This window comes from Ictalurus furcatus, chromosome 2 (genome assembly GCF_023375685.1).
Source record: "Ictalurus furcatus strain D&B chromosome 2, Billie_1.0, whole genome shotgun sequence".
Classification (NCBI taxonomy): Eukaryota; Metazoa; Chordata; class Actinopteri; order Siluriformes; family Ictaluridae; genus Ictalurus; species Ictalurus furcatus.
Genome location: NC_071256.1, coordinates 33,084,743 through 33,109,926, shown reverse-complemented (window position 1 = coordinate 33,109,926; position 25,184 = coordinate 33,084,743). Strand labels below are relative to the sequence as shown.

Here is a 25,184-nt window from a genome sequence, read left to right as displayed (position 1 = left end):
GGAATGGGCATCCCGAGGTAAGAACAGGAAACAAAAGGAGAAGGCTTAGCGTTGCTGCTGTTCATTGCATTTCAGGCAGAGATAACCATGCGTATTAGTTATCGTTTTATCAGAGATGACTGGAGTACAAGGCTATGAGATGCGTTATGTGAATGCTAGGCTAAAGAAATGTGTTTTTAATCTGGATTTAAACTGAGAGTGTGTCTGAACCCCGGACATTATCGGGAAGGCTATTCCAGAGTTCAGGAGCTAAGTATGAAAAAGCTCTACCTCCATTAGTAGACTTTGGTATCCTGGGTATCCTATCAAAAATCCAGAGTTTTGCAAACTTAAAGCGCTTAAAGGATTGTGATGAAGATAGGTTAAATATAAATAAATAAATAAATAAATAAATATATTGTAAATATAAATAATATAAATATATAGCTGAGTATCGTTAGCATAACAGTGGAAATTAATCCTGTGTTTTCTAACAATATTTCCAAGGGGCAGAAAAGCACAGGGGGCCTAACACCAATCCTTGGGGCACACCATACTTTACTGTCGTTAAGTTAAAAAGTTCATCATTTAAACATAAAAAAATGGTAGTGGTTAGACAGGTGGGATCTAAACCAGTTTAATGTCTGTCCCTGAATAGCAATGTAGTTTTGTAGTTTTTAGACATAAATGTAAGGTTTGAGATCGATCTGTAATTTGCTAGTTTACTAGGATCTAGTTGTGCTTTCTTAATGAAAGGTTTACTAACGACCAGCCTAAATGTTCTCGAGGCATGACCTTATCTCATTACAGTGGCACCTGTCAAGGAGTGGGATATATTAGGCAGCAAGTGTACAGTCAGTTCTCGAAGTTGATGTGTTGAAAGCAGGAAAAATTGGCAAGGGTAAGGACCTTAGCGACTTTGACAAGGGCCAAATTATGATGGTTAGACGACTGGGTCAGAGCATCTCCAAAACAGCGGGTCTTGTGGGGTGTTCCCGGTCTGCAGTGGTTAGTACTTACTAAAAGTGGTCCAAGGACTGACAACAGGTGAACCGGAAACAGGGTCACTGATGCGCGTGGGGAGCGAAGGTTAGCGTCCCGTCTGGTCCGATCCCACAGAAGAGCTACTGTAGCACAAATTGCTGAAAAATTTCATGCTGGCTTTGATAGAAAGGTGTCAGAACACACAGTGCATTACAGCTTGTTCGGCTGGGAAACCTTGGGTCCTGGCATTCATGTGAATGTTACTTTGACACGTACCACCTACCTAAACATTGTTGCAGACCAACGTTAACATTGCTTTATGGCAAAGGTATTCCCTCATTACAGTGTCGTCTTTCAGCAGGATAATGCGCCCTGCCACACTGCAAAAACTGTTCAGGAACGGTTTGAGGAACATGACAAAGAGTTCAAAGTGTTGACTCGGCCTCCAAATTCCCCAGAACTCAATCCGATCAAGCATCTGTGGGACGTGCTGGACAAACCATCCATGGAGGCCCCACCTCACCACTTACAGGACTTAAAGGATCTGCTGCTAACGTCTTGGTTCCAGATTCCACAGCACACCTTCAGAGGTCTTGTGGAGTCCATGCCTCGACGAGTCAGAGCTGTTTTGGTGGCAAAAGGAGGACCTACACAATATTAGGCAGGTGGTTTTAATGGTATGGCTGATCAGTGTATATACGTATATACCTTTTAGTCTCTGTTTATATGTAAATAGTTCTTGCAGGGATCTATTTAAAATATGCTTTTGTTTCAAATTGGAAACGTACCAAATTTCATTCTTTTAAAAAGTCTGAGTCACTAATGATTCTTAATTGAATCTGAGTCACTAACGTTCTTAATTGAATTAAATACATGCTATTCATTTTTTTACCTATATACATCCTGAACAAAACAAAAACCTTAAAGTCTCGAACCCTAAAAGGTTCCTTGTGCCACACCAGAGTGTGTGAATTTGTTTTCTATTTAGAAACTCCCTAATAGTGTGATGAGTAGAGTCAGAATAAATAGAATAAATAGAGGGGTTTTGTTTTTTTTCTTCATTTTTACCCAATTTTCTCAAATTCCCACCCACTGGCTAGTTTTCCTTCATCACATGACAGCTAAAAATGCTAGCATGTACGTCCTTTGAGACATGTATAGCCAGCAACTGCCATTTTCCACATAGATGAGCTCATAAACACCCACGATTGGCTAGTGTTCTCATTGACATTGGGTGGGAGATTATGCCATCCCTCCTACCCTCCCTCTTACAACCAGGTTTGCTCTCTAGACTCCTGGCCACTAATGGCTGTGGCATTGCAGGGATTCATGACCTCCCCGAAGACAGGGCGAACTCTTTACTGTTGTGCCACTTGGAAGGCCTGGTTATTTCGTTTTTAATCTAGGAATGTTTAGGTGGTGTTACAGTTGTTACACTGCATTACAGTTCATCCCAAAAGTATTCAGCTTTGAGAGTTGAGGTCAGGGTTCTGTGCAGGTAACTCGAGTTCTTCCACAACAACCTCGACAAAGCATGTCTTTATGGATGTCACTTTGTGCACATGGGTACAGTCATGCTGGAACAGGTTTGAGCCTGTTCCTAAGGGGACTCTTAATATTACGGCATATAAAGGCATTGGTCGAAAACGTGGTTGTGTAGCAATTCGGAGAGATTTGCATGACAGGCCTGCTCTTTAAAATTCTATGAACTGTATATATATATATATATATATATATATATATATATATATATATATATATATATATATATATATATATATATAAAATAAACCCTGTCTTCTGACTGTAATATGTAGAATATTACTCGAATAAGTTCACCTCAGAGTGCTGTGTATGTGTGAGCTGGAACCGTGTGTCAGCGACCACTTGTAAACCATGTGGCTTCAGAGTTGAGCGAGACACACAGGGTCACTTGTTTAATCAGAAATGGCGATGCAAAGTGAAACTCTGGTCTGGTTGAGAAATGATACGCCTTTTTGCCACACCCCGAACCCTCATTCGCTCATTCGTCTCACTCCTTTCCTCTTTCTTTAATAACAGCATTTACTGCTGAAGGTTACCTGTGCCTGCAGGGCACTCTAAATATGTATGTGTGTGTGTGTGTGTGAGTTCACTCTATTTTCGATTACATAAATAGCCATTTCCCATCAGTGCAAACCCACTTTTACTATGCCGTCCCACCACCCAGCTGAAATGTGTCAGCAGACACACTGACACACACACACGACATTGTATTTCGCCCCTGTCGTGATCTTTGTCCGCTCTCCCCAGCCAGGCAGTTAGTGTCATTTCCAGCTTCGTCCCTGTGGCTCTGCTTCTCTCGGAGCACAGGAGTAATGACGCCGCTCGTACGTTTGATTTAACAGGCGGCCACTTAATATCAGGTACACAAAATCCAGCTCGACTCACTCGGTTGCTCTCATTAAGACCACTATCAGAGGTCTGTCATAATAAAAGGGACAGAGAGTCAGTCATTTGGGCCTACACTTCATCCATTCTGCAAGTAAACAGACAGTGATTGGGGATCCCACCAAGATTAAAAGACTAGACGTGCAAAATATTGTATGGTCTAGCCATAGCATTTATGATTTTTGACCCTTTGCCTCGTGATGGTGGAGCCAGCTGGAAACAGTTCTCTGCCTTTTTTTTTTTTTAAGCCAAAAGGAACAATCAGACCAAACAGCACTCCCACTTTGTGCCAACTAGATGATCTGTGAATTTATGAGCCAATAGAAAACAAGTGAGTGCAGCCAGAAGTCTTTGATGAATGTCTTAAAAATGGCTTCAGTAGCATTTTCCTCTCTACCTGCTAGGATTCTCTTATTAATAATGTTTGCACCTCTGAGACTGAGCGCACCTGTGGTTCTGCAACAGCAGAATCATGTTGGAGTCCACTCTAGAGATTTTCTTACAACCTTAAATAAATAAATAAAAAGGGCTGAATACCAACAATGCCTTAAACTAAAGGTCGACCGATAGTGGATTTTACAGATACCGATAACTAAGCTGGGCAGTACCTGCCGAAAACCGATTAATCAACACTCAAAGTAAAATACCGCTGAACTTTTTATTTTTGTAATACAGTACTGACTGTACCATGAAAATGTATTGAATTTTTTTTAAACGTAACAATACATATATATTAATATATATTGAATATCAATAAATAGTAAAGTAAATAAAAAGATCCATCCAAACCGAACCAAAAAGTAACACTCCTAATAACAAATAAAAATAGAGACATCCAAAATGAATCAAAAAACACTTCAAATAACACGACAAAATTGGCCAGTGATAGTTTTTCCCGGTTGTGTCCGTTGCAGAAGCAGCTGAGAAGGTTCCGCTGTCATTATACAGTACGAGAGCGGCCTGTAGAGTGTGGATTTTTACCAGTAACCGATATGTCCAGCAATCAGTCATGGGTGCCAATTCATCGGCAAAACCAATCAATCGGTCAACCTCTAGCCAAAACCTTCCATGGATGGAAGGGAGTCCGTGAGAACACAACCACCCTGCTCTTTGGGTTACGGATGTTTCTATGTAACAACTTATTCTTTTTAAGTCAATTCCCTTTTAAGTTTTCAAACCGAGGACTTTGTGCTTTCTGGTTTGTCAACAACATGACAAATTGCGCTTAACATTTAAGAAAGAAAAAAAAAGGGGATTGGGAGAAAACGAATGCCATAAAACAGCAGCAACAAGAACAACAACAACAAAAAGCTACATTCCCTTAATTGATTTTTATTTCAGTAGCAAAGTAAATATTTACTGATTATTACTTTATATACATACATACATACACTTGCGCATATATAATATATATATACACACACACACACACACACACAAAGTAAATATTCTGTTAATTATTTCTTTTGTTCTGCTTGACATTGGTAAAGAAATTTAGTTGAAGTTGCCTGTCTCCACCATTATGAAGCTTGGTAAAGGTAAAAGTTATGTTAATTGTGTTATTTGACACCTACCACTACTGCAAGTGAACCACAGATTAGGACCCTGGACTGCACCTTACCCAAACTCTGGTCTCGAGAGCACTTCTTTAAATGGGGCAGCTGTGGTTCAGGTGGTAGAGCGGGTTGTCCACTAATCGTAGGGTCGGCGGTTCGATTCCCGGCCCACGTGACTCCTTTGGATAAAAGCGCTATATAAGTGCAGACCAGACCAAATGCTCTGTGCTTAGACTGAATTCCGCCTCACTACTAATCTATCTTAAATAAAAGCGTCCATCAAATAAAGAATTGTAAGCGCAATTCAAATTCAGCCCACCACCTCATCTAAGATGCAGCTTTCTTATTCCACGACTCAGTGTGTTAAAAAACCAATCAGAATGCTCAAGACACTCAAGCTGTAAGTACAACAGGTTCAACCCCATTCCATCATCTAGGCAGTGATGCTTAATGGACGAAATAGAGAGATAAAAAGAACGAGACAGAGTGTCGTCCTCACGCTCGTCTGAAAGCGCCATGTTTCCAGCAGCTCATTCTTATTCTAATAACAGATTAGAGGAATGGAACGGAGCGCATGTTGCTCTCCAGGAGACAAAAGGAAGAGCGAGGGGGCGAGTGACTGAGTGGAGAGAGAAGCCGAGCGGCTGGAGAAGAGGAAAGGAGTGGAGGAGGACTGGGTCATCCTCACATCTCAGAGAAAAGACGGAGAAAGGAAAGCAGCACAATCATGCAAACGTTGTGCGCGTGATTCATTTCCCTGTTCCGGTGAGCATGCGAGCATGTAGGAGTGCGTCGTGTATTTGGACGAGGCGATCGGTTCTGAGAAAACAAGAGAAGAAAGCAAGCAGCCAGTATGTCAGTGATCGCTTTCATAATTTACAGCAAGACAGTGGCTGGATCAGACAAAGGTTCTGTGAAGTGAAGGTCATGAATTTACAGTGGGGGAATGTATGTGTGGGCTGCAGTATTCAGGTGTGATTTTGGTGCATTCTTCTAAACATACTGTCTTTAAATCTTGTTCAGTTGGATTCGAGTCAGGTGATTGACTGGGCCATTCGAACACCTTGATTTTTCTTCTCTGAAACCAATCGAGAGTTTCCTTTGCTGTACGTTTTGGATCGTTGTCCTGCTGGAAGCTCCTCCCACGTCTCATCTTCATCATCCTGGTGGATGGCAGCAGATTCCTCTCAAGAATCTCTCATTAAAGGGCTCCATTCATCTTCCTTCAATTATATGAAGTCTCCCAGTACCGTGTGATGAAAAACAGCCCCACACCATGATGCTTCCACCTCCACACTTCACCGTTGGTGTAGTGTTTTAAAGGTGATGTGCAGAGCCATTTATTCTCCAAACATGATGTGTAGAATGACAGCCAAAAAGTTCAATTGTGCTCTCGTCTGACCAGACTACACTCTCCCAGTATTTCATAGGCTTGTCCAAATGAGTTGTAGTAAACTTTAAACGAGCTTCAACATGCCTTTTCTTTAGTAATGGAGTCTTGCGGGTTGACCGTGAGCAGCGGAGTGCATTGCCTATTGTTTTCTCTGTGACGATGGCACCTGCTGCCTCCAAGTGTTTCTGGAGCTCTTTCCGAGTGGTCCTGGGCTCGTGGGCTACTCTTCTGACTGTTCTTCTGACTCCCTGGTCAGAAATCTTGCGAGGAGCTCCTGTGCGTGGCCGGTTGATGACGGAGTGATGTTGCTTCCACTTGTGGATAACGGCCCCAGTGGTGCTCACTGGAGGATTCAGAGGTTTTGAAATACGTCTGTATCCGATTCCATCAATATGTTTTACGACAATAAGGTTGTGAAGGTCTTGGGAGAATCTCTGCTTTTACCCATCATGAGATGTTTCTTGTGTGGCACCTTGGTAACAAAAAGCCTTTTTATATACCATCAATTTCCTAACCCAGCTGATATTAATTTACACAGATAGGGGGTGTAATTACTGACGGAGTTCAGCTGGTTCAGCTGAAAATTTCATGTGAATAGCCTCATTGGAAATAAAAAAGGAAGGAAATTCTTGATATTATTGGGTCCTAATTTGGTGTGACAAGTGTTAGAAGTTAAACCTCATAATAGATGAATAAAGTACAAATCAGATTTACTACTACAATCAGAGTCACCATACTCACATTCATTTTTTATTCATCCATCTTCAGTGAATGCTTTATTCTGGTCAGTCAATCCCAGGAGCACCGGGCGTGAGGAAGGATACACCCTGGATGGGATGCCAGTTTATCGCAGGACACTGTACACACATTCACAAACTCATTCACGCCTAGCAGCAATTTCTCATCGTCGATAACATCCATACGCGGCACAATTACGCAGATCCGCCTACACACACTTTTTTTGGGGGGGGGTGGGGTGGAAAGAAGCCGGTGAAGTGGGGGAAAATGTTCGGCACTCCAGACAGCTGCCTTCCTGAAAAAGAAAGAAACCACTGGTGTACCAACAACCAGACATGGAACAGGTCAGCCAAGGAAAACAACACCACCTGATGAAAGAAACAATGTGACAGCTGTGAAGAAAAACCCCAAAACAACAGACAGTGACATCACCAACAACCTCCACAAGGCTGGGGTGAAGGTATCACAACTTACTGTTTGAAGAAGACTTCGAGAGCAGATATATCGAGGCCATAAACAAGACGCAAAATCACTCATCAGCAGAAAGAATCAGAAAGCCAGATTGGAATCCGTAAAGAAATTTACAGAGATGAGCCACAAAAGTTCTGGATCTGAGATTAATCTCTACCGAAGCGACAGAAAGGCCAGAGTGTGGAGAAAGAAAGGATCTCCTCATGATTCAGAAGTCTACAGAAGCACAGAGAAAATCATCCAAACTAATTGGGAGGAACTTCATCGCACAGCAAGACAAAGACCCAAAACACACTGCCAACACAACAAAGAACTTCAGAGGAAGGTTTAAGACTGGCCAAGTTAATCACCAGACCTTATCTCAACTGAGCATGCGTTTCACTTCCTGAAGAGGAGACTGACGGGAGAAGAAAAAAAAACCCCAAACAACTGAAAGAAGCTGTTGTACAAGCCTGGAAAAGCATCGCAAAAAAAACTCCTTCATCGTTTGATCTCAAACCCAAATGTCTTCAACAAAAGAATTGGCCTTGCCGTTCCAATACTTTCAGACGGGACGGTATATTCTCGGACTGCATCCCGCCTCTCTTATTGCTTTCCTTTGGATAAAAGAATCTGAGCAAAATATATCGCCTCTAATGGCTATCGGATATCTCTTCCTTAATCCCTTTCTCTCTCTCCAGTGTTCAAAAAGATGCACAAGCACGCACACACACACACACACACACACACACACACACACACACGCACACGCACACAGCTGTTAGTTGTGAAAAGGCCAGCTCACCAATTGCACTGTGCAAATTACTCCATTCAGGCAAATTACCTTGCTTTTTGCTTACTGTTCTTGGCTATCCGGACAAAGTGGCCCACGTACACGTGCTCTCCTTCAGCCTGTCCGATTATTAATATGCTTTCTGGAGCAGAAAATAGCAGGTGATTACCTTCTGAATGGAGAAAGAAAAGGAAGAAAGATTGACAGGGTGCTTTTTTTTAAAAAAAAAAAACACAGTCCGAGTGACAGGCTGACAAAGGAGAAAGTGTGTGTGTGTGTGTTGGGGGTGGGTAATTGATGTATGGGCTAGCTGAGGAAAGACAGAAGATGAGTATGATGGAGGGAATAAACAAGAACGACTGAGCGAGAGTGCCAGTGTACAGGCTTCCCTCAGTCTCTCGCCCGCTCGCTCTCGCTCTCACCCTCTCCTCGCTCCGTCTGTCCGTCTCTTCCTGTTGCCTATACACGGAGCCCAAACATGTCATTAGTACAGTCTGAGTGGATAAAAACAGAGCACACAACACAGAGATTACAAATGAGAACAAAACCAAAAACGTCCATATGCGTGCACGAGTCGAATCGACTCGAAAGCCAGACCGAAATCCGAAGCGAATCGGTGTCACGCTTTTGTGTTGATTTGTTCGTGTCACATTATCACACATGCAGTTCAGGGTGATGTCATTCTGGGATGTTGACTCGTAGACAGCCGTCATCGTACCTCATAAAGCAAACAAACGTGAAGGGTGATGATGGTGGTCATTTAAGTAAGGAATAAAACACGATGGAGTGTGCGGTTTTGGAAAAATAATCAACGACGGGGTAGGTGTGATGCAGACACAGGAAGTGGACTTAGTGTTACCCCTGAAGTTGATAATTTCTCAATAACAGTACATCCTGAAGTGCTTTATTCCACTTATACCACAGTGATTTGCCTACAATGGCTTTTTAAAATAAAGAAATTATATATATATATATATATATTCCCCAGAATATGGTTACGTTTCATGTTGAAACCAGCTACTTCCTGTTATCACTTCCATCCGAGCAGATTCACCAGGCTCTCTTTTTTCCCGTCTTGTGACGTCGATGAGACAAGAACGCAGCTCGTCATGTTACCAAGAAACGTCTCCGTCCTGAAGACTCCTCCGTCCTGTGGTGAGAAACTTACTGACCGTTACACAACCCTGAAAATGGAGACTCCTTCAATAATGCTAAATAAACCTTAGCGAACGTCTTCACAGAAAAGTTCCCCACCCATTGTCATTATTAACCCTTACACTGCGGGCGTAATATCGTTAGCACACGTCGGAGGACAAAAAGGAAAGATATCGCAGAAGTAAACGAGAATGTTAGATAACGTATTTATGATGTATTTTATACTAACTCGCTAATGGAACGCGACACCGTGCCTGTATGTGACCTGCAGTGAGTCGGTCATAACCGTCACGGAAACCTGAAAGCAAATGTTATCTATACTGATGCTGCTTCTTGGGTTCAGGGTTTTGTTTTAAAAAATAAACAAAAACAAAAACAAACAAACATACAGAAGCAACTGCATTTCTAACCTGAACAAGAAATTTCAATTTGAGGAACCCGAATACACGCCCACTCTCTTTCCCGACAGATGGGATGAATTTGCATACTGGAACATGAGTGCCTGTTATATTCAGTCTCTCCAGGAGAGCACGATTTTGCGATCACAGAAATGAACGCAAACTCGGCGATATTGACAGGAAATTACCACAGATTTACCTCACATCCGGGCCAAGACGCGTCACGTGATGTCATCACGACGGCGGAAGCCTCTTCGATTTACGTGCGTTGAACACGAGTACAGCTAAAAAGGTCTCACTTACCGACAAACATTACTGAGAAAGAACAATTCTGTACCAATTCAAGTAGCTTTCTGTAAAAAAAAAAAAAAAAAAAAAAAACCCTCGAAAAACTCCGCAATTCAAAACGTTTCGAGAAAAGCAGAAGCAAAATCAAGCATCTTTGGTCGTGAAAATGACAACAAAAAAAAAACCCTCTGCAAAGTCCTGTACAGACTTTATGTTGTATGATGCAATAACATTCGCCGGGTAATATTAATACGAATGATTTTTATTTTTTTTTAGCTTCCCGTTTATTACGAAAACCAAGTCTTCACCAAGTCTGAACGTTTAAAAGAGTTTCTTTATCTGTAACAGTCATATCATTTTAACGATGCTTTAGAAGAGCCGTGTTTTAGTGTGTAATAACTGCCACAAAATGGATCAACGTCTCAAGGTTGCTCGGAATTTTCAATGTTTATCCTTTTACACTCATTGTGCTGCGATGAATTTAGAAAACCTTACCGACATTTAGAGATGCGTTTTTAGGAAAACACTTTCCTGGTTCCGTGTACATCTTTCTGCCGTGGAAAGCAGCTCTGGCCCCTGGCGTGTGTGGCACGTGAAACGTCAACATTGTGGGACTCTTGCCAAACTCCATAAAGTGTATTGTGACTTTAAGGCAAGTCTGTTACTTTTCCAACATGTCCGTGTAACGGGTATGGAAAACATACCATGAATTTAACGTGTAGAATTACACAAAAAGGATGTGTACCTGACGTGGCTGTCTGTTTGTCTGAGTATTTTTCCTTTTAATTGTCATGATGTCATTGATTTGTGTAATTATGCACCACCCCCTAATAAAAATACTGGGATAAGTGAGAGACTTTAGTACTCTAGTAGGAATATCTAGTATATAGTTATTTATCTATTTATTTATGTATTATTGTTTTGGCATTTTTTATTATTAGTTTTTTTATTTAATTTTAATTATTTTATTTTATTTTTATATTTTTTTTCCCTGCCAATCTACTGCCCACACTCCAGTCCAGTAGGTGGCGGTAATGCACCTTTAGTGGTTTGCCAACCGCCATTAAAACAAAAAGAAGATGATAAGCACACCAGGACGCTTCAGTGGCCTTGGAGCATCGTATCCTTTATCTGAACAGTATATAATAAATGACTGATGATAATACTGTGGCTGGTGCTAGCCATTCATCCCAAAATCCTGTCTCTGCCAGTGTACCCTGTAGGCAAGATCCTGTAGCTGATTTAGATACAGGTGATCATTTCACTAGCAGGTTTGGGTTTGAATCATCAAACCAGTATGCAGACTTATTGAATCTATGGTTCAACTTGAGACCCTGTTAGGTTTGGATTCTGGGTCTTCAGTTATTCATGTCTGAATTCAGTTTGTCTATAGGTACATATGGTTTTTGAAACTTGCCTTGTTCATTTGTTTTTTTCTACTGAAAACTTGCCTTATTTGAGTACTTGGTCTAAGTGTTTGAGGTGTAATGGGCACCTTAATAATGTCTATAGAATGTGTTGAAGTTTGGCCAATTTCAAACCATTTTTATCCTTTCATTGGGTAGCTTTCGACGCCGACCGTCTTCACTGACTGTTTTGTGTGTGGACCATATGTTTATGACCTGTGTACAATTTTTTTTTAAAGTGTATTTTGTTTCATTTACATTACATTTACGCCATTTGGCAGACACCCTTATCCAGAGTGACTTACATTTATCTCATTTATACAACTGAGCATTTGAGGGTTAAGGACCCAACAGTGGTAGCCTGGCAGTGATGGGGCTTGAACTCCTGACCTTCTGATCAGTAACCCAGAGCCTTTAAACACTGAGCCACCACTGCCCCATGTTTCAACATGTGTCAACATGTGTCCTTTTGCGTTATGGTTGAATGGGAGAGAGAGTTGCCGTCCGCCTACATTTTTTTTCTGGATTAAATTAAACACACAACGCAGACTACGACCAGTTACATCTGCCCTGAGTGTGGCTCAAAACACACAGGATGAACGGTGGACTGCGGCACTGTGAGTCAGATGTTTTGTAAGTGTGTGTGTGTGTGTGTGTGTGTGTTGCCTTTACCCACCCACTCAGACTGCACTTCAGTAACTTGCTTGGTGATTCAGGTGTCACTGCAGTGCTCCTGACATTTGGAGTTAAGGAGCCATAAGAAATGCATTTAATGGCTTTGAGTTGCTCCTTAAGTTGTTCTTCCGTTATCCCCACTCAGGAACCTGCGTTAAATATTTCACCATATACATATATACATATACATATACACACATATATACACACATATATATATATATATATATATACACACACACACACACACACACATATACATATATATATATATATATACACATATATATACACATATACACACATACATACATATATACATACATATATACATACATATATATACATACATATATATATATATATATATATATATATATATATATATATATATATATATATATATATATATAAAAATAATATATAAACGTGACTTCTTTTCTAACACCACTTCAAAGGTAAGACCAATTTAAGGTCTTCAGAAGGATGCAGTAAGAAAAAACCCCCACTAACAATCGTTATCAGGAATGCTTTATTCTGATACACACACTGGTTACCGTAAAAGTTTGCGTATATAAATAGAAAATAGACAAAGTTCCCAAAGAGGTCCATAGCAGCCTCTTTCAAAAATGCAAGGGTCAAAGCAAGGTGGTGTGTGTTCAGGACTTACAGTGGGACACTGTCCTAGGACGGCTGGACGAATATAGAGACGCTCAGTCCTGTTCGAGGTCAGGGTAGCGGTTTTTCACGTACTGAACAAAGTCAAACTCCTCTATCAGGAACTCAAGGTCCTTCCACTGTATGGCTGTGTGGCTACTTTGACGAGTCTTCATCGCAAAGCCCTTTATATTCAGACATGGCAACACCAAATTCTTGGTGAAAGCACATTGAAGGAGATTTTCTTGTGTCATGTACTCCCTTATATTATGAACTGCAATTAAGACAGCCTAGGGGAATTACTGTAAACAGGTGTGTCTCTGTGCTGTCAATACCTATGATGAATGTATTCACTTAATTACCTCTTCTTATAAGCTGATCAACTGCCATCCTTAATTATAGCTGACACGTATTTTCTATACCTTGAGAGACTCATTTTTGGTATGTCTGTGTGCTTGGTGCAACTGTCTGAACCCGTCTAGCGCCCTGGACAAGTAGAAACCGCCCACGCACTGCTGCTTATCTATGTGTATAAATACTCCTGTTCTGCACAAATAAACTCGGATGTCTCTGTGAACAGCATATGTCAGTGTGTGTTCGTTCAGACTCTCCAGGCCTGAAGGCTCTGCGGTCAACCACACTTCACTCATAGTACAGAACTAAGGGTTAAGAGAATTAAAGGCTGACGGAGGACGGCTGAAAGACATAACCTGAGATTCCTGTTTCTCTAACAATCTGGTGTCAGAAGTGGGATACTCCAGATCAGGGTAAGTGTTTTTCTTTCTTCCCTGGTGCATCCCGAACCGTTGTGGTATAATTGAGTGATTATCTGTCTGTCGATAATCTGCACTCTGGTCTATGGTCCTCTGTAACGTCATGCCTGCCTAAATAATGCCTAAATAAGTGTTGATAAGTAGTAGTACTTTACGTGAGCTCGCAAATATGTGGTTTACCTAGGAGTGTTATATTGATATTGTTGTTGGGTTATTGTGTGTATTGTTTCCAAGCTATGGGAGAGTCCTCGTGAACCCCAGCTCCCCCGTCTCCTGGTGTGACACCCAGGGACTGAGTGGAAGCTGTGTCAGGCGGACTATATATGATACCCTGTTTGGATTGTCTACACGGCTCGTCAGTGGCATGCTCGTCCCAACTCCAAATCATTTCATATATAAATAGAAAATAGACAAAGTTCACAAAGAGGTCCATAGCAGCCTCTTTCAAAAGTGCAAGGGTCAAAGGTCATTCTGGACTAGCCAGTGCGAGTCTTCGTGAAAGTCGCAAAAACCATGAGCTGTTCAAGGTGTCAAGCGTTTGAATGCACATTTATCAGCATGAATTAGAATTAATCAGGCAATCAAGCTTCAAGCGCATTAGCATATTCACTCCCCAGAGACTCTAGCTGCGTCACGAAGCGCTTGCTACTACACTAAATATCTTGACGGTTATAATATGCGAACTACTTGGTGCAGGAGGATGTGGTTTGAGACGCAAACACGTACTGCGAATGTGAAAAATGAGAACGAAATGTTGCGCTACAGCGACACCTGGTGGCCAAAATGAAGACAAATTGAGGTGGAGTGTGTTCAGGACTTCCTCATAGTTCCTATGACGGCTGGACGAACAGAGACGCTCAGTCCTGTTCGAGGTCAGGGTAGCGGTTTTTCACGTACTGAACAAAGTCAAACTCCTCTACCAGGAACTCAATGTCCTTCCACTGTTTGGCTGTGCGGCTACTTTGACGAGTCTTCATCGAAAAGCCCTTTATATTTAGACATGGCAACACCAAATTCTTTAACTTCACCTCCATCCCCCAGTTCTGCACAAAACAGAAAGAAACATCTATTAACTGATCTATTTCTCCATTATGAGCTTGGGAGTGTGTCGCACACTTTAAAACACACACGTTACCTGTCCACATGCAACGCAGCTAATGGTACGACCTGGCTCCCAATCTTCAAATGTCCGTTCCAGATAAACTTGCCCTCCAACCTTATAGAACCTCCTGTAAAACACACACCGTTAGTTTTAAACAAGTCTCATAATATACAAACAGTACAGGAGGTACAACACATAGGAGTCTCAGAATTTAATCAACACATACAACTGTACATAAATCAGACAATGCCTTGTAGGACTGCAAAATGTGTTTACAAATGAAAAATAAATTGTAAAAAAGTTTTTGAGCCTCGCAACTCTCATCCTAAGTAAAAATAAATATACAAAAAAGAAAGCAAAATGGCAAACAAGAGTGAAAGCAAGTCCTATAGCTCCAGCAAAGCTAAAAAACTGTGTTCGAGAAGGGTTAGTACAGCAAACAATCAGTACGTTTACATGGACAACAATAATCCGATATGAACCCGATTAAGACGATACTCTGATTAAGAAACTAGCATGTAAACAGTGATTATTGATGATATTAATCTGACTAAAGTCATACTCGAAGTAAACACAAATGGAATTAAGACGTGTGGAGTATTCCTGTTTTAGTCGCATTATCGAAGTGTATTACAGACATGTACACACCTTAATCACACTATTAACGTCGTGTGAGAGTTTTCACCGCATTGTGAGACAGGACACGATCACACACGGCAGCGCTCAACCGTTTTACAGCAAACGAGAGCACGGCTGCGTCCCAAACCGCGTACTTACCTGCTATATAGTAGGCGAGATACATGTATTTCAGCTACTATATAGTGGATAAGTATGCGGTTTGGGACGCAGCCCACGGCTTCAAGCAGTCGTCTATTAGCACGTACAGCATGATAAATAATTAACTGCACTTGAAGCTTTCGTAAAATTAAAAATGAAACACCCAAAACTGTATACGGTTCCATAACGAAGACCAACTGTATGTCGATACGTGAAATTCTGGAGGGACGTCGGACGGCGTGGCGCGGTGACGTAATGACGTGTGGCGTTAATCGATCTATGTTCTATAACATGTAACACGGGAACCTGAAAGGAATATTCTAAAAGCGACTCATGTAAACACCTTAATCACAATACTGTCTTATTCAGAATAAGGTCAATAATTAGAGTACTGCTGTCCATGTAAACGTAGTCTGTGTAACAGTCTTCGTTTGACTGAGCGTTTATTCCACCACCTGGACGCCAGAACAGAAAATGCATAGCTTCTGGGTTTCAGAGTGATGTTGGATCTGGTTGATCCGTGCTTATGGCTTGCCTTGAAGAATTTTTTTTAGGAGGAATTCATCTGATTTGTGGTCATACCGGTGGGTTTGCAAACATTTTATAGCTAGTTATGTAGTGTGTACCTCTATATTCACAGTCGCCAGGTGTTACCACGGAAACCATGGCAATCAAGAAAAATTCAACATGTATTTAATTCTACTGTAGTCGTGCTCACGTCACGGTTAATTCCTATTCCCTCCGCTAGGCTGATATGAAACAAAACTCACTCAAAATCAGGGTTGATGTTGATGTGTTGCGTGTCGTTCACAAGTCTCATGTCGTCTCCACGGGCGACGGCTGTGAAGCAGCCCCGGCAGTTGAACTCCACCTCGGCCGCGTCATACCGGAGCCTCCTCCTCTCCCTCTGATTGGCCATCAGGAGGCGCGCCGTCACAGCCTCATGTTGCAGCTCGAAGATCTGCGCACACAAAACACAGGAAACCGGAACCAGTTCAGTTCACCTACACGAGCCGAATGATCCGATTACATTTGGAAAAAAACAACAAAAAAAACAACTTGGTGCAAGACCTTCTGGCGAAACCTCCTGGGCTCCATGCTCTGCACGTGAGCGATCGCCTTACTAGTTAACTCCTCCAGATATTCGTTGGTCTTCTCCTTGCGCATCTCCCGCCCACCTGCTTTTGCCACCACTGAATAGACGCTGTTCTTGGCTCTGGCCCGCCCGCTGGCCTGTTGCTGTGCAATCTCATTAGTCAGGAGACCGTAGCGGATCACCACGTTGCATTCTGGGATGTCGAGGCCTTCCTCGGCCACGCTGGTAGAGATGAGGAGGTTGAGTGCTCCTTCTCGGAACGTTTTAATGGTGTCTTTTTGCTCCCTCTATAAATTAAAGGCAGACACGTGGTGTCATATTCAGTGATGTTCATGAACCTTTTAACAAAATCACTTGTTAATCAAATGCAGATTTTATTAAATGTTAGGATTAAACGGCTTGTCGTTTGGCAACGTTTGGCAAGCCCCCATGCAAATAACTCCTGGCTCATAGAAAAAACATTTTCTGTGGAGAAGGAAGGAAGTTGCTCTGGTGGAAACACGTCTATATACTGCCAAAGCCAGGGTGGATGAAATCTTAAAAGGATTTATCTTTAATTCCGTTTGAAACTACAAGGCTAGACAAGCTTTAACTGGGCACCAAACACGTCCTCCACTGGGGTCCCACCTGTGTCATGTGGGTGGCTCCAGTTCCTGCTCCGACCAGATTAGCAGCGCGGATGTTAGCGCGGCGCAGCTCTGGGTTTGTACGCACCCAGTCGTACAGGCAGCGTGTAATCTCACGGGTTTTGGCAAAAATGATACCGCGAGAGTTCTCGTCTTTGAATTGGTCCACCAGGGTGCGCTGCAGCCGTTTCAGTTTGGGATTCTCGTTTGATGCTTCGGAAGCAAGCTGCAACAGCTCGACTTTGTTCTCTAAGTAAACAAGATCATCATCATGATTATCAGCACTGAGAGTGGAGCTAAAATTTATCCGTTCCATAATTATAACCAATTTAAACCAATTTAAACATGACCCTTCGTGTTGCTTTACAGTGTAATCAACTCCATGACAGATGTTGCTCATGGACACACACTACTGGTCAAAAGTTTGTGGACATTCGACTGAACTGTTTCTCATGATCTTAAAAACCTTTTGATCTGAAGGTGTGTGATTAAATGTTTGAGATCGGTGTTGTAGACAAAAATATAATTGTGCTGACATATTCATGTCTTTCGTTAGAAAACGAACATTTAATACTCCTTTAATACTGTTTAAAAAACATCTCAGGGAAATTCTTCAAGAAATCAGTCCAGAAAACACCAAGAATACATTTTCGGAAATTCTAGGTTAAAAGGGCGTCTACTTTGAAGATAAAATATTAAATTATTTTGGATTTTTTTTATCATAACATTATTCCCATAGTTCCATTTGTGTTACTCCAGAGTTTTGATAACTTTATTATTATTCTAAAATGTAGGGAAAAAATAATAAAAATAAAGAATGAGTCTGTCTAAACTTTTGACCAGTAGAGGGTGTGTGTGTGAGATATACACTATACACACATTTTATATATATATATCTATATATATCTATATATATATATATATATATATATATATATATATATATATATATATATATATATATATATATATATATATGTGGCTCTGCTGTTGATATCTTGTCTAAAGAAACGTGGAGCTGGACTGAACCTTTACCATTAAAGAGACCTGTGAGGAACTCATCAGTGATGTCCAGCACATTTCTTGTCTCTGTGGTGTAGAACTCCTCCAGAAGCCTCAGAGCGTCCACCATGCGCACAGTGTCGTTAATGAGCAGAGCGTCGTTAAATTTCCGCAGGTGGAGAGCACACCGTGCCAACAACCTGTTCTGCTCCTGTACTCCTGAAAACCACACACACACACACACACTTTCGAGCAAATGCTTTCTTATTAATGTGGAGTCTACTCCTAATTCAAGTGGGCGTCTGTAGATCAGGTGGTAGAGCGGGTTGTCCACTAATCGTAGGGTTAGAGGTTTGATTCCCGGCCCACGTGACTCCACATACTGAAGTGTCCTTGGGCAAGACACTGAACCCCAAGTTGCTCCCGATGGCAAGTTAGCGCCTTGCATGGCAGCTCTGCTACCATTGTTGTGTGAGTGTGTGTGAATGGGTGAATGAGACACAGTGTAAAGCGCTTTGGATAAAAGCGCTATATAAGTGCAGACCATTTACCACAGTAGAGTGGAGTGGACCTTTTGTGCAATAGATTTCCACCAGTCCATGTTTTGGTGTATAAACATTTACACATCTGGCTAATGTTGTTAACAAGTAAGGGAAGCTTTGCACTGTACAAACTACATGCCTTCATCATCATCATCATGTCTCTATGAAAAATACACAATTCAAACTGGAACCATGTTATCATCTGAAATACTTCTAATGTACAAATGTATGTCTTTAAACTTTAGGCCACACCCCCTAACCGAATCTGATGTTTGTGTGAAGTGATGCCAAAACAACGCACCCAGTAATTCAGGAATCTAGATTCAGCTAACACTGTTCTTTTGTTGTCCATGAAGACGGAGGCGAACTGTAGGCTTCAATTCTGTTTTTTTTTTTCTTTAAAAGTGCTGCAGGTCTAATGTTGCCAACATCAGGCACTAAACAAATCTTGCACGTATGGTGTACACTTCATTTCTGGCTGACTGATTGCTTTAAATGTGCAGTACTACTCCCCAACAACCAAATCTCCATGGTTGCCATGGAAATATCCTCTAACCTTTCTTTTCCAGCTCCACCACATCAGCTTCATACTCCTGAGTGCCCATCTCCCGCAGAGTGAACTTTCTGTCTAACATCATGAACTCGTGAATCAGCTTCATCATCATCTTCAGATGATCACCGAACGGGTCCTATAAAAACAAGAGACATATCCACAGACACACACACACACACATACACACACACACACAATGATATGTTGAACTAAACTCATGCAATGCAATAAAATAACGCAACTTTATTTTAGCACTCTAGGTACAATAAGGGTTTCAGGAGGAACACAAGCATACCCAGTACCGCTCATCCACAATGTCATAGTTCTTCATGGGTCTGGGGACGGCTTCTTTAAGCTCGGCCTCATAATTTTTAGTCGACACGATAACAGAGTCCAGGTTTGCACAGATCTGTTTGACACAGAAACAGTTACAGTATTTTAATGTTCTACCTAAAAAAAAAAAAATTCCCATTTTTCTCCATCATATTATCTGCTTTGATGAGCAGCTAAAGTCTGGAAAATAGCCTTCTATACATATAATGCTCAACTCCCCCATCAGTGTTCTCCCAACAGTAACATTCACAACAAAATACACTGCTCAGGTCACTCCTACACCCTGCAGTACCTCCAGTACATGTGCGATGGCACCCTCCAGTGATTTGGCTCCTCCGGTACCCGGTGAGGCTGTAAGGCCCAGGATCTGAGGCAGACCCTTCACCCTTTCAATCTTCTTTCTCACATAACGTGCCATGATTTTATTATACACCCCTTCTTTATGAGTGTGATGGCACTCGTCGATGATCAGCAGCGTGAAGTCTGAGGGAAATATGAGAACAACACGAACACAAAAATTTAGCCTACAGCAAGCTTTACATGCAATGGTTTCAACACTCGATATGTATTTACTTAACATTACAAATCTCTTTTTGTCTTGGAATTTTCCATTGGGTTCCCTTCTCTTTTTCTTTTCTTCCTGGATAGTTCTATACGTCAAGGTCACATGGGTTACCTGTGAGCTCCACATGCTTGCTCTCCTCTGTGTTTATTAAGGCGTTCTCCAAGATCTGAGCTGTGCAGATGACCAAGCTCGAGTCCCTGACCACACAGCCGAAAAAGTCCTTCTCGTTACTGTCCCCGCTGATTGGCACCATCTTCACCGAGCTACCCAGGTGCGGCCGGAACTCTTTCTGAAAGTGCTGATCCACCAGGTGCACCTAAAAAAAACAAAAACGAACAAAACGCACACATTGTTCTACATTACATCTTTACATTTATTCATTTAGCAGACGCTTTTATCCGAAGCGTCTTACAAATGAGAAAGTGATACAATATTGCTCAAGTGTAGATAAAATACTAAAACAGTACATGGTTGCTGGCAAAGGCTATAAGGGAACTATCCATCCATCTTCTGTACCACTTTTCCTACACAGTAGATATTCACTCACTACGGGCAATTTGGAAATGCCAAATCAGCCTATAACGCATGTCTTTGGACTGGGGGAGGAAACCGCAGTACCTGAAAGAAACCTCCATCGCACGAGGAGAACATGCGATCTTTGCAAGCACAGGGCGGAGGCGGGAATCGAACCCCCAACCTCGGAGGTGCGGGGCAAATGTGCTCACCACTAATGTGCCGTGATAAGGGAATTTGAATTTGATTACTTTTCTTGTTTTCTGCGTTTTATATTACGCAAAGCCGTCTTGACACGTAAACTGAATCATTATTACCTTGACATAATAATGTAATAAAGGCAATTGAAAATATCACTACTTATATGACACACTATAAATGAAACCAGTAGTGGTTGTTCCTGAAATGTGCAACCCCGTTTCCGAAAAAGTTGGGACAGTATGGAAAATGCAAATAAAAACGAGGAGTGATTTGTAAACGTACTTCGACTTGTATTTAAACAAAAAACGTATAAAGACAAGGTATCTGATGTCGAACGTAAATCAACTGCATAGTTTAGACTAGGAATAAGGCAACGAAGGCCCCGTACAGTTGTGCAGGTGAAGAAATGCATAATGGATGAATGGAGGGAAATTCCACTTGCTACACTTAACCAACTGGTGTCTTCGCTCAGCGCCCAAACGCTTAATAAGTGTTATTAAAAGAAAGGGTGATGTCACACAGTGGTAAACAGTCGACTACTCCAAGTTTTTTGGAGTGTGTTGCAGTCATCAGATTTGAAATGAGTGTATATTTTCAGTTGTTATTTCAGTTATATTTGGAGTTGTAATATGAGGATTATATATTGTAATATTAGAGCTGTGAAGACTGCTGGTTGATGCTTGGTGTCTGGACCTGAGCACTTCGTACCTTGTTGACGAGAACGGCCACTTTGCCATTGGGGTGAGTCTCTAGGTGCCTCTTGGCCACGTAGACAGCAGCGCGAGTCTTTCCTCCACCTGTGGGCAGCCAGATGATGCTGTTCTCCCCACGCAGAGCCACCTGAACCACCTCCTGCTGGTATGGCCTCAGTGATATCGCCATCTACACACACACAAAGGCAATGGGAGATCAGTGGTAGCTCAGTGGTTTAGACGTTGGACTTTGGTACGGATGGTCGTGAGGTCAAACTCCAGCGCTGTCAAGCTGCTACTGCTCCTCTACTCTTTATGAGAAGTGTCATGGGATTTTTAATGACCACAGAGAGTCAGGACCTCGGTTTAACGTCTCATCCAAAAGACGGTGCTGTTTTTAAAGTATAGTGTCCCTGTCGGACGTGATTGAGAACTTGCCTTGGTGGAAGAGTGGGGTAACATCTCTCAGCAAGAACAGACAAATCTGGTGCAGTCCATGAGGATGAGATGCACTGTAGTACATAAACCAGCTGGGGGCCACCAGATACTGACTGTTACTTTTGATACTGACCCCCCCCTTTGTTCAGGGACCCATTATTCCATTTCTGTTCGTCAAATCTCTCTGAAACTTGTTCAGTTTATGTCTCAGTTGTTGGATCTTTTTATGTTAATACAAATATTTACAAATGGTATGAAATTTGCAGGAAATAAAAGCAGTTGAATGTGAGAGGAAGTTTCTTTTTTTGCTGAGAGACTATATACACAGTGAGGGAAAAAAGTATTTGATCCCCTGCTGATTTTGTACGTTTGCCCACTGACAAAAAAATGATCAGTCTATAATTTTAATGGTAGTTGTATTTGAACAGTGAGAGACAGAATAACAACAAAAAAAATCCAGAAAAACGCATGTCAAAAATTTTATAAATTAATTTGCATTTTAATGAGGGAAAAAAGTATTTGACCCCCTCTCAATCAGAAAGATTTCTGGCTCCCAGGTGTCTTTTATACAGGTAACGAGCTGAGATTAGGAGCACACTCTTAAAGGGAGTGCTCCTAATATCAGTTTGTTACCTGTATAAAAGACACCTGTCCACAGAAGCAATCAATCAGTCATATTCCAAACTCTCCACCATGGCCAAGACCAAAGAGCTCTCCAAGGATGTCAGGGACAAGACTGTAGACCTACACAAGTCTGGAATGGGCTACAAGACCATTGCCAAGCAGCTTGGTGAGAAGGGGACAACAGTTGGTGCGATTATTCGCAAATGGAAGAAGCACAAAAGAACTGTCAATCTCCCTCGGCCTGGGGCTCCATGCAAGATCTCACCTCGTGGAGTTGCATTGATCATGAGAACAGTGAGGAATCAGCCCAGAACTACACGGGAGGATCTTGTCAATGATCTCAAGGCAGCTGGGACCATAGTCACCAAGAAAACAATTGGTAACACACTACGCCGTGAAGGACTGAAATCCTGCACCGCGCGCAAGGTCCGCTGCTCAAGAAAACACATATACATGCCCATCTGAAGTTTGCCAGTGAACATCTGAATGATTCTGAGGACAACTGGGTGAAAGTGTTGTGGTCAGATGAGACCAAAATGGAGCTCTTTGGCATCAACTCAACTCGCCGTGTTTGGAGGAGGAGGAATGCTGCCTATGACCCCTGGAACACCATCCCCACCGTCAAACATGGAGGTGGAAACATTATGCTTTGGGGTTTTTTTTCTGCTAAGGGGACAAGACAACTTCACCGCATCAAAGGGACGATGGACGGGGCCATGTACCGTCAAATCTTGGGTGAAAACCTCCTTCCCTCAGACAGGGCATTGAAAATGGGTCGTGGATGGATATTCCAGCATGACAATGACCCAAAACACATGGCCAAGGCAACAAAGGAGTGGCTCAAGAAGAAGCACATTAAGGTCCTGGAGTGACCTAGGCAGTCTCCAGACCTTAATCCCATAGAAAATCTGTGGAGAGAGCTGAAGGTTCGAGTTGCCAAACGTCAGCCTCGAAACCTGCAAGACCTCGATTTGGAGAAGATCTGCAAAGAGGAGTGGGACAAAATCCCTCCTGAGATGTGTGCAAACCTGGTGGCCAACTACAAGAAACGTCTGACCTCTGTGATTGCCAACAAGGGTTTTTAAACCAAGTACTAAGTCATGTTTTGCAGAGGGGTCAAATACTTATTTCCCTCATTAAAATGCAAATCAATTTATAACATTTTTGACGTGCGTTTTTCTGGATTTTTTTGTTGTTATTCTGTCTCTCACTGTTCAAATAAATCTACCATTAAAGTTATAGACTGATCATTTCTTTGTCAGTGGGTGAACATACAAAATCAGCAGGGGATCAAATACTTTTTTCCCTCACTGTGTGTGTGTGTGTGTATATATATATATATATATATATATATATATATATATATATATATATATATATATATATATATATATATATATATATACACACACACACACATGTACGGATGTCTACATATACAATTCAAGTTTAGGGCCATAAATTACATGACAATCTTGCAAATTATAGACTTCCAAAGGTTGCCCATTTAGATGTTTTTGAATATCATTTAATTTGCTTCTACAACTTATTAAAATGTATTCAAACATGATCGCTCCTCCTTTGTTTTTTTTTGTTTTTTTAAATTCACAGATGGACTCAACTTAGCATTCATATTACAAAATAATTACTCTTTTTATTAAACATCACCCGTAGTCGCTTTATAGATAAAGGAACATGTATTGTAGCACAGCTAGCTTACGTCCAAAGGCTTTCTGTCTCTCTCTCTCGCTGCCTTATAAACAGATCATTACAGACGATTAACCCTTACCTTTTTGCAGAGCTATCAGTGGACGAACCGTGTTGTGTTGTGAAGAGGAATCATCTGTTCAGCTCTTTAAATGAACCACTAGGTCAGCCTGTCAGTCTATGGAAGAAACGAAACTGATAAGAGAGGGAGTGTAAAGGAAGGGCCCAGATTAGGGGGGTAGATGATGTACAGCAGTCAGTGAGACAAATAACAATGACATGCAGTTTGTGTGTGTGTGTGTGTGTGTGTGTGTAGTGGCAGCAACAGTATGACAGCAATATACTGTTTTTTTTTTTTTACTATAACGTACTTTTACTGTGTTTGCTTACCATTCAGGAGTAAGAAGAAAAGCTGTGAGTAAATGCAACCTGCTACACTAGAAGAAGAGCAGTGCTTGGTTTTCTTCTAGATTCTTCAATCTTTCAGAAAAACGTCTACACACAAACACAGATCACTAAAGAAAGAAGATGAAATGAAGCAGAGCCCAGAAATGTTTCACACAGGGATGATTAAAAAAAACAAAAAACAAAAACAACACTACTACATAAAGGCCCAACAGGATGTCGGAGATGCCCTTGAGGAGCCCTTCATGCAGTCAAGTGACAGTAAGGAAACGGAAACTGAAGGGATTCCACGAACTGTGTCAAGCAGCTGAAACGAAATGAAAACAAAACACA

General features: G+C 41.6%; 1 protein-coding gene across 1 annotated transcript; it reads right to left on the bottom strand.

Moving 5' to 3' along the window:
* Positions 1-12,746: 12,746 nt before the first annotated feature.
* Positions 12,747-25,183, bottom strand: dhx58 (DEXH (Asp-Glu-X-His) box polypeptide 58). Its single transcript, XM_053615396.1, has 12 exons — positions 24,529-25,183; positions 21,694-21,867; positions 20,383-20,587; positions 19,999-20,189; positions 19,669-19,782; positions 19,377-19,509; positions 18,312-18,497; positions 17,278-17,525; positions 16,626-16,937; positions 16,325-16,515; positions 14,811-14,904; positions 12,747-14,718 (listed from the first exon to the last, which is right to left on the bottom strand). Exons 2-12 carry the CDS (start codon positions 21,865-21,867, stop codon positions 14,533-14,535), a joined length of 2,034 nt encoding a protein of 677 aa, XP_053471371.1. The 5' UTR covers positions 24,529-25,183; the 3' UTR covers positions 12,747-14,532.
* Between the last annotated feature and the right edge of the window lies 1 nt (position 25,184).